Raw genomic sequence first — 9,182 nt, forward strand, 5'->3', positions numbered from 1 at the left:
ACTGTCCGCTACGTTAGACTGAAGAATCGAGAAGGTAGGCAGTTTACGATTATTGAGGGCCAGTGTAACTAAATTGTTCCATGCTAGTACGTTATTAATAATATAACATGCAGAACCAGTCTAGACGGAGGCATAATGTAACTCTTTACTTTACTTGGACCTCGGTAACTCTATGCTACCAGTCCCGGTACATACATACATAACATTATTTACATTGCGCTTCTTGGAGATCAGAGCGCTCAGAGCGTACAGTCATACAGTCTGTTCGTGTCCGAACTGGACGGCAAACTGGTACAGCTACGCTCATCTGTCCTCAACAGGGGCTATATGGACCAGTACACCGGGGTTACCCCCTCCCCCGTCTTGGTTTATAGTCTATCCGAGAAGACTTGTTCAAACTCCGGAACCATTTTGGCGTAAATATTCATTACATTATTTCTGTTATTATTAACGTGTTTAAAATTCTTATCTACATGAACTTAAAAAAAAAATAGTGATACCTTACATGGCGATACTGATAAGATAAATATCATTCAGCATTCAGTATAATTTATTTTATTTTATTTGTAAAATTCATTTTGCCTAGAAATACAATTGCAAGGGTTCGCTCTTAAATGAATAAACGGAAACAATAACGTAACAATATAGCAATATCAGGTAATAAACTATCCCCCAGCAGAACTTGAAAATTATGTATATCTTCATAATTACGCCCCTTTCATTTTAGATTGTTGCTTTGACCGCTTGAACAATGCTCAGGTTCGTGTCGGTGACAGTGAAGACGTCTTGTCCAACGCCGAATGCGGCGAAGCATTTACGATGGAGGACATTAATGTACCGTCCCCTTTCCGAATATGCAATGGTGACGACGGCGTCCAGGGACGTTACGTTAGCGTTAACGTAAACAACTACCTGACTTTGTGTGAAGTTGAGGTGTTCAATACATGTGAGTAAAGTTCCGACATTAACTACAAGACCCAATTTGATAACAATATAGCGGAATGTGCAGATAACTTGATGTTGAGGCGTGATAATTTATTCATATCAAAAAATTAAATAGCAGAAGAATGAGCTGTATTTGCATTAAAATTGATGGAACATTTGAATGAGTGAAGAAACTACAGAAAACAAACAAACCAGAGCGGCACCTTTTTAATAATGTATAGCATTATATTATGTATGTATTTTATTTACAGCGCCGCTGCGCGGACGGGGTAAAATTGCTCCTTATGTACCCACGATGCATTTCAAACGGATGTTCCACTATATTGGGAAGCTGTTTTATTTTCTGCTATTTATTATCTTTAGTCATATTGAAACTATAATAACAGCTTTTGCGCTTGGCTCCATTAACAAATTTGGTTTTTTTTTGTTTGTTTTTTTTTTCATCTTGAAGGAGACACATTTTCCAATAGGCCTATATAAACATTATATTGCATCAATAAAATTAGTAGCATTAATTTATTTTTAAACATAGTAGCAGTAAGCAGTTAACAATAATTGGGTTGTACATTATTATTTTCAAAAAGAACCGTGTCCAGAAGACAGTCATTTGTAATTATTATTATTATTATTATTATTATTATTATTATTATTATTTATTTATTAATTATTATTATTATTATTAATACATGTTCAACGTTGTCATCTAATGTGAGTGATCAATAGTTTGGCCTCAACAGAACATTAACTACAGTATTTTAATACTATGTTGACAGTGCCAATCGCCTTTGGCGGGGTAGCCAGTCAGAGCTCCGTTGGATGGGGTGGCGTGGCCGGAAGAGCCATCGATAATCGTCGAACCATGAACTACGGACAAAACAGTTGCACACATACACGTAGGTTACGACCTCTAAAATGATCGTTTTCATATCTGAGATAATTATACTCAACATAGGCTTAAAAGTAAAGCGTTGTTAGGAGTTTTTAATCTAAAGTACTTACTTACTTAGGCGTTTTTGAGATTCCCTTCAGACGGTAGGCAACTTTCGATTTGTGCGACTACGTACGTAACGCTAGAACGGATTCACGCGTGCATATCTCGTCTTCTGCATGCACAATACTTTTAGATTCGGTCAAATTCCGTCTCACATGCGTAGATGACTTTCTAGTGACGTCACTACCGTCGTCGCGCAAGAAAGCTCCCTAATGTCAATAGCGTTTCCGTAGAACGTTTGTGAATGACGCCAGGAACTTTCTTCTGTTACATCGAATACGGCGTCACAATTTGTTTGTCCCTGACCACTCCAGGAGGCCCCACACACATGGTCCTCGATCTATCACCCTGACCAAAAAAGGTGTTGTTGATACATGCAGCATAATGTGTCTCTGACATCGACTGTAGGACATACCGGTATATCATATTATGTCAGTGTGGCGGATTAAAGGGCGTCCTAATAGAGATAAAAAGAAAATTATATTAAAATTTTAAGTATGTGAGTGCCATTTCCCGCCATCCAGAGGTGCCACAATCATAAATTTTTTTTATTACCTCAGCCCCATAGTGGGGCTGAGGTGGTAGACCCTCCATCTCTGAAAGTTCCTCCCTGGCCCCCATCTATTTCAAATTCCAGAATCCACCACTTTTAGACAACAACTGGAAAAAGCAATACTATATTTTAAAACTTTTGATCCGACGACATCGTCAGGCCTGTCTGACAAGAAAAAATCCCCAAACTGGCCCCACCAACACCGAAAGGGCTCAGTCTCAGAAAGAAATACGGCCCCCGACTCCATCGTTACGCCGCTGCATGGTGATGTCACGTGGTCTTTGCGAAGTCTGGGAAGGTCTTAAGACTGTAAACGCGTAGAAACAGGGAACTGGAGGTAGGGCGCCGAGATGGTGAGGGTATACAGTATTTTATTAATATTGAGAGGAAGGCTTCTGTAAACCGTGTTCTAAAAGCATTTAGAGTATATTCTGAAATATGTCATACATTCTTCCACAGAGAATGAACCTAACAGTTGGTGGATGGTCGACCTCCAAGAGACCTTTGACATCAACCTTGTGCGCATGTACAACAGAGAGGGTATGTATTATTATTAATATTGTTATTATTATTATCATTATTTAACATTAATTACATTACAAGGATAGTTTGGCCAAGTTCAAAAACGCCGGAATGGTATATTTTATTTATTATTATTTAACAATATTTCTCTTATGCACTCTATATTTTCATTTCATGTTTTAATTTTTTTCCATCATTTTTTTTTCAAAATTTCAATCAACGTCATGTGAAGCGTGAATATTTGTGTCAGCCAGGACCCTAGGCCTAATTTAGGAAGGGCCTAGGTAGGACTTACCTCAGCCTGCAGTTAGGCCTATAAGTTTATCCTCTTTCTCTTTTGGTTATAATAGAAAATATTTATTTTTTGGTGACGTCACACTCACAATATAGTTAGCATGCATACGTCATTAAACTAGATTACGTCACCTTTTCCTGGTAAGGAAAACTTTCCCGGCGTGCATTTTTCATGGACTAACAAACACCACCGCTTTGCACATGAATGCCTTTCCTAGCTAGGGCTACAAGAGCCGCATTGTTAGCATTATATAATGCTTAAACAAGGTACATCTGCAACTGACGTAAAAAGTACAGTAAATTAAAATACATCAAAGACAACTGAGTTTTATTTTCAATGTAACATCACAGCGATTAATTTGATCGATGATGATGAATTTTATTATATGTGTCATTTCCGGCAATCTAGAGGTACTATTTTCCCAAATGTTCCCACCTCAGCCCTATGGTGTGGACTAATGGCTTGAAGTAGGTAGGACTAAATTAAATACATCATTGACAATGTTTTTAATATTTATTCACTTTAATTTATCTATGTTTGCCGAAAATCGCTGGTAAAAAACATAATGAGAAATTTGTTGGCGCTTCATTTTGATTATATAATGGTGATGTGATGACGATAAATTTTACTACATAAAAGTGATATTTTCTGTTATCTCGAGCTATTTCCTAATATTTTTGCACCTCAGGCCCAACCATGGTGGGCCTGAGGTGGATGTGGGCTCACGAAATGTCCCCCTCACCTTTTGAACAGATCTCCGCCCTTGTCAAAACCACGCCCCTCCACCCCACTTGGTGCTTCACAAATCGCATTCCACCCCCAATTGCTAAATCCTAGATCCGCAATGTTCGATTAATATACATGATTAACATTATATAGGCCTAGCTAAATATTAGTATATGTTATATTAATTTAATAATTATAGTAATATTACTATTTTTGTCGATTAGATTGCTGTAGGGATCGTCTGGTAGGTGCTGTCGTTCGTGTAAGCCTTCAAGAAGAGAGCCAATCTGGCGACCAATGCGGTGAGCCTGTTTCTGCCCTTGATATCAGTCGCGACAGCCGAATAAGTCGGGAGTGCAGCCTCAATGGTCGTTATGTTTCTGTTACAGTCAGCAATTATTTGACCCTGTGTGAAGTGGAAGTCTTTGGATTACGTAAGTAAACGGATAATGATGTCACACAGAATCATTTGCGCATGCGGTCAGCGAACATAGGAAGGTCACAGACGAGTGCATCCGGGACGTGGGTCGCGTCGTTACGCAATATCTCAATTTTATTGTTCCACAAGGGAAGTTCTTCGGTACATATTATATTATAAAATGTAAACTCTATTAGGCCTACTATATTATTATTATTATTATTGTGTCATGAGCTTTATTTTTATGCGTAGAACTCTAGGAATTAACGTTTATGTCATCCCGACGTACAACTAACTGATTATATTATTTGTTAAAATATAGCTGATGCTGCAACTGTAGCCGCCAGAGAAGCAGGTAAGGACAGCGTTTAAAACTGTTCACTTAACTTGCCATTTCTAAAAGCTAAATTAAAATGACTATTCCGAAGTCAAGTGAATCTAAGCTAGGGTAGTCTATGCAAAAGAATATCGGAAAGATATTTAATAGTTCAATGTTAATAACCATACCATGTGGACCAAACACCCCATGTCCACTATTTTTTTTTTTCAAATGTGCAAATAAGACCAAGAAATAACTTAATTAATATAATTAATATAACAATTTTAACATAGCACTAATACTACATGAACGAAAACTGTCCAATCTTTACTTCACTTGAATAACAAAAGAAAAACCTGATGCAAGTGACAGAGTTACCGATGAGGCGTAAGCCTTTACTGAGAAGGCTCGGAACTAATTTTAAATTACAGTAAACTATTCAAGCTATAGTAGGCTTATATTGATATGCCGAAAATATTTTTATATAGCCGCTGCCGAAGCAGCCCGTCTATTGGAAGAGGCAGAAAGAGCAGCAGAGGAAGCCCGCCAGAGAGCTGAGGCTGAAGCAGCTGCAGAGGCGCAACGTATTCTGGAAGAGACCAGAGGAATAAGGCTTGTTGGAGGTGCTTCCGAAAATGAAGGAAGAGTCGAAATATTCGCCAACGGCGGATGGGGCACTGTATGTGATGATTACTGGGATATTCTTGATGGAGCTGTGGCCTGCAGACAAATGGGATACCAAGGATTAGCCTCGAGTGCCCCTATGCGTGCTGAATTCGGACAGGGTGATGTACCTATCCTTCTAGACGATGTTACTTGCTCTGGTTCAGAAAATAGATTGACTGATTGTCCAAATTTGGGGATTGGCAGACACAACTGTGCTCACAGTGAGGACGCTGGCGTCGTCTGCAATAGTAAGTCGGTTGCCTGCTAGTATTTTACAGTAGTTGTATCCTATCCTGCCTCATTATTTTTAAATAATTAAAATGTTTTTGTCTGTTGATAAAGCTATTACGCAATACCGTACATGCTCGAATAAGCGTCGCTCTCGAATTAGCGCCGCACCAAACCACAATTATGCCACTTGCCACATTCTTTTGGCTCACATTAGTGCAATGTAGACGCATTGGCGCCTACGTCACTCACCTCTGTGGATTTTCAATGTAAACCACTTCCACGTTTTTTAAAGACTTTTAAGTTCTTCAAAATTCAAGGTTCTCTCCCTCTTGAAAACGATTCCATGAATCAATGAACCCCAAAGAGAAAGGCAGGTTCGAATTCTCCCCGGAAAAATGTTGACTTCAAAATGGCGGGAAATGAGCTTTGCCGACTTCCGAGGTGCCTTTTAATGACTTAAGTTCTTCAAAATTCAAGGCTTTCCGACCTTGGAAATGGTCAAATAAATTGTTCCCATTCTTAATATTACAGTAGGCCTATTACGTGTAAACTGGTATACATACGTTACATAGGCCTATGTATTCTTTTTTCCATGAATCTCGATGAACCCCAAAAATAAAAGGGGTCGGTGGTCCTCCCCCGAAAAAATTTTAATTCCTAGATGGCGTGATGAGCATTCCTGACTAATTTTCTTAGCTCACGGGTCCTGACAAACTAGGTTTTTCTTTTTATTTTTAAACTTTTTTTCCGCCCAAGGGAGGGGGGTGTCAGGACCCCTGACCCCTAGATCCGCCAATGTGAATTGTGAAAAAATGATCGGGAACTGGATAAACACTCTCTTTCCGCTTCCTCTTCTTCCCTCTTTCTTTTCTTGCATTTCTTTCCGATCTAAAACTGTACATTAGTAATGACCTGTTGGATCTCTTGGAATATGCCTACTAAACACTGTAGATAATTTAATTGGCAAATGAGATAAACCCAGAACCAACGTGTCGCATAATCAGGGAACAGTAATTTCACTGTTCCCTGGCATAATGTAAATCTATGTCATCTATGTTTTAATGCAATATTTTTTTATACTGTATTAACATTCGTAGCCGGAAATCCACCATCTCCTCGTTCATCCAGTGAACCGACCATTAGACTCGTCGGTGGAAGCGGCAACAACGAAGGAAGAGTTGAAGTTTACATTAACGGTTATTGGGGAACAGTATGTGATGACGGTTGGGGTATCAATGATGCTAACGTCGTCTGCAGAGAGTTAGACTTCACCCATGGTGCACAAGACGCTCTACAAAGTGCACATTTTGGACAAGGAGACGAAAGTTTTCCTATTCTACTGGACGACGTTGCTTGCTCTGGAACAGAATCGGACCTTTTGTCCTGTGGTAATATAGGCATTGGAAGACACAATTGTGGGCACTCGGAAGACGCAAGTGTAATTTGTAACAGTGAGTAAATGTCAATATCAATTGTGATAAGCTTAGAGTGTTAAAGTGTAAAGGGGCTCTGCACAGTAACATATTTATTCATTATTTATGGCCACATGGCCCAAGACCAATTCATTGCTAATTGGGAACTTGATACCGTCTAAGATCAATTTTCATACGATAAACATGCACACAAGTGGTCTACATATAACAAGTCTCATTATAGGGCTTGGGAAGTGGAGTTGTTTTTTGTGACATTTTGCAACCATTTTCAATTATCTCAATTGAGCGTACATTCTGTTCATATCACTTATCTCACCAAGAGTATTATTCAATGTGAATTTGACATTTTACACTACAGCAATGGCACCTGCACCAGATGTCCTTGTAAGACTTGCTGGAACTCCTAGAGAAAGCGAAGGCCGTGTTGAAGTCTGGTCGGGAGGAAGATGGGGAACAGTGTGTGATGACTACTGGAGCATGGAAGACGCCAACGTCGTCTGCAGGTACTTGGGATTCACAGAAGGGGCACGGGAAGCCCCAATGCAAGCTAGGTTCGGCGTAGGTAGTGGCGATATCATTTTAGATGACGTCAGATGTAGTGGATCCGAGTCAAGTATATTTGATTGTTCTCACACTGAACGTCATAATTGTGGACATCATGAAGATGCATCCGTCATTTGTGTTAGTAAGTGCCTACCTGTACTCATATTTTTTCCCATGATTGTACAGGGCAAATTACATCCGGGTACCATCCTGTACGCAGCAGTATGAAGGAATGATAAGAGTAACAAATTTAATTCTCAAACGTTAATGACGTTTTTCAAAGATTAGCATTTTTTTAGCAACTACAATATTGGTTTTATATTTAGTATGCATTAGTTATTGTTGACACGCAGGGGTGGCACCAGAATTTAGCCAATGGTGGGGGGGGCGGGGGTAGGATGTGCCCAATGGAGGTGTGCGGGAGGGCGGATGGATGGAGGGCTGATGTCCCCGCCGAGAGAAAAGTGGGCGTAATCTGGCGTCGCTCAAAATCTCTCGATAGTGTTCCTGGGTAAAGGGAGTAGGGGGTTTCAAATGCAAATTTAATTGATTTTGACTAATATGTAGAAAATACATACTAAATACATTTTTTTTCTCCCTGACAAATTGAGGTTTTTCTTCCCAGCAGAGGAGGGCCTTGGCCCCGCCCCGCCCCTGGCACCATCCCTGTTGACACAACGATCCCTGTTGACATAACTGCGATTAACAACACAGTGGAATACATTGTAAAACCATAGGCCCATACCAAAGATGCTGAAGTAAATATTAATTTCATACTTTATTTACTTGCTTAATCTGAAAACCTCCTTCATATTGATCAGTCCGACCGGATGAATGCTTCATAATACCGAATAGTAATAACACGAAGAAGAGAATTATACTTTGACTTTGGTGCATTAGGATTGATGCCGGCCACTCACTGCGCCTGTCGGCCGACACGATTCTATGTAGAGCGCAACGCCACGACGCGCGCGCAACGGATTGATTTTAATGACGACCCGTTGTTCAGACTGCCACTGAAAATTAGTAGACAACGTTGCATCGTCTATCGCTCACGGGGAGTAGCGTTAGATTCGTATCAAATGACGCAGTGAGTGTCCCGCTTTACTGTAATAGGATTCAGTTTAATTTACTTCTAATAAGAAACGAACATCTAAATTGATTACCAGCCTATTAGTTCTGACTGTTTCTTCGACTGATTTACTGACTTACTGATTACCTAGCTGGCTAATTGACCGGCTGGATAGCTGACTGACCAGAGCTCACTATGGAATGACTGACATTGATGTTTCAAATTTGCACAGGAAGCGCCGGCAACGTTCGGCTTGTAGGAGGAGGCTCAGAACGCGAAGGCCGTGTTGAAATTAACCATGGTGGACGATGGGGTACAGTATGCGATGATTACTGGGATATCAATGATGCCCATGTCGTATGCAATCAGCTGGGCCAAGGTAGAGCAAGAGAGGCCGTCTCGCGAGCCAGGTTTGGACAAGGGTCAGGCGATATTCTCCTGGACAATGTTGGCTGCGGAGGATCAGAG

General features: G+C 40.2%; 1 protein-coding gene across 1 annotated transcript in view; it reads left to right on the plus strand.

Moving 5' to 3' along the window:
- LOC117107050 (antigen WC1.1-like) overlaps positions 1-9,182 on the plus strand; it is a 23,874-nt gene that overhangs the window by 11,694 nt on the left and 2,998 nt on the right. Inside the window, exons 13-21 of the mRNA XM_033248573.1 lie at positions 5-34; positions 728-946; positions 1,719-1,838; positions 2,949-3,029; positions 4,257-4,466; positions 4,773-4,805; positions 5,258-5,683; positions 6,764-7,117; positions 7,458-7,784. Of these exons, the coding sequence (XP_033104464.1) occupies positions 5-34; positions 728-946; positions 1,719-1,838; positions 2,949-3,029; positions 4,257-4,466; positions 4,773-4,805; positions 5,258-5,683; positions 6,764-7,117; positions 7,458-7,784 (1,800 nt within the window). The remainder of the gene's footprint in view (positions 1-4; positions 35-727; positions 947-1,718; positions 1,839-2,948; positions 3,030-4,256; positions 4,467-4,772; positions 4,806-5,257; positions 5,684-6,763; positions 7,118-7,457; positions 7,785-9,182) is intronic.

This window comes from Anneissia japonica, unplaced genomic scaffold (genome assembly GCF_011630105.1).
Source record: "Anneissia japonica isolate Jap-2015-1 unplaced genomic scaffold, ASM1163010v1 scaffold9291_len582782_cov165, whole genome shotgun sequence".
Lineage (NCBI taxonomy): Eukaryota > Metazoa > Echinodermata > Crinoidea > Comatulida > Comatulidae > Anneissia > Anneissia japonica.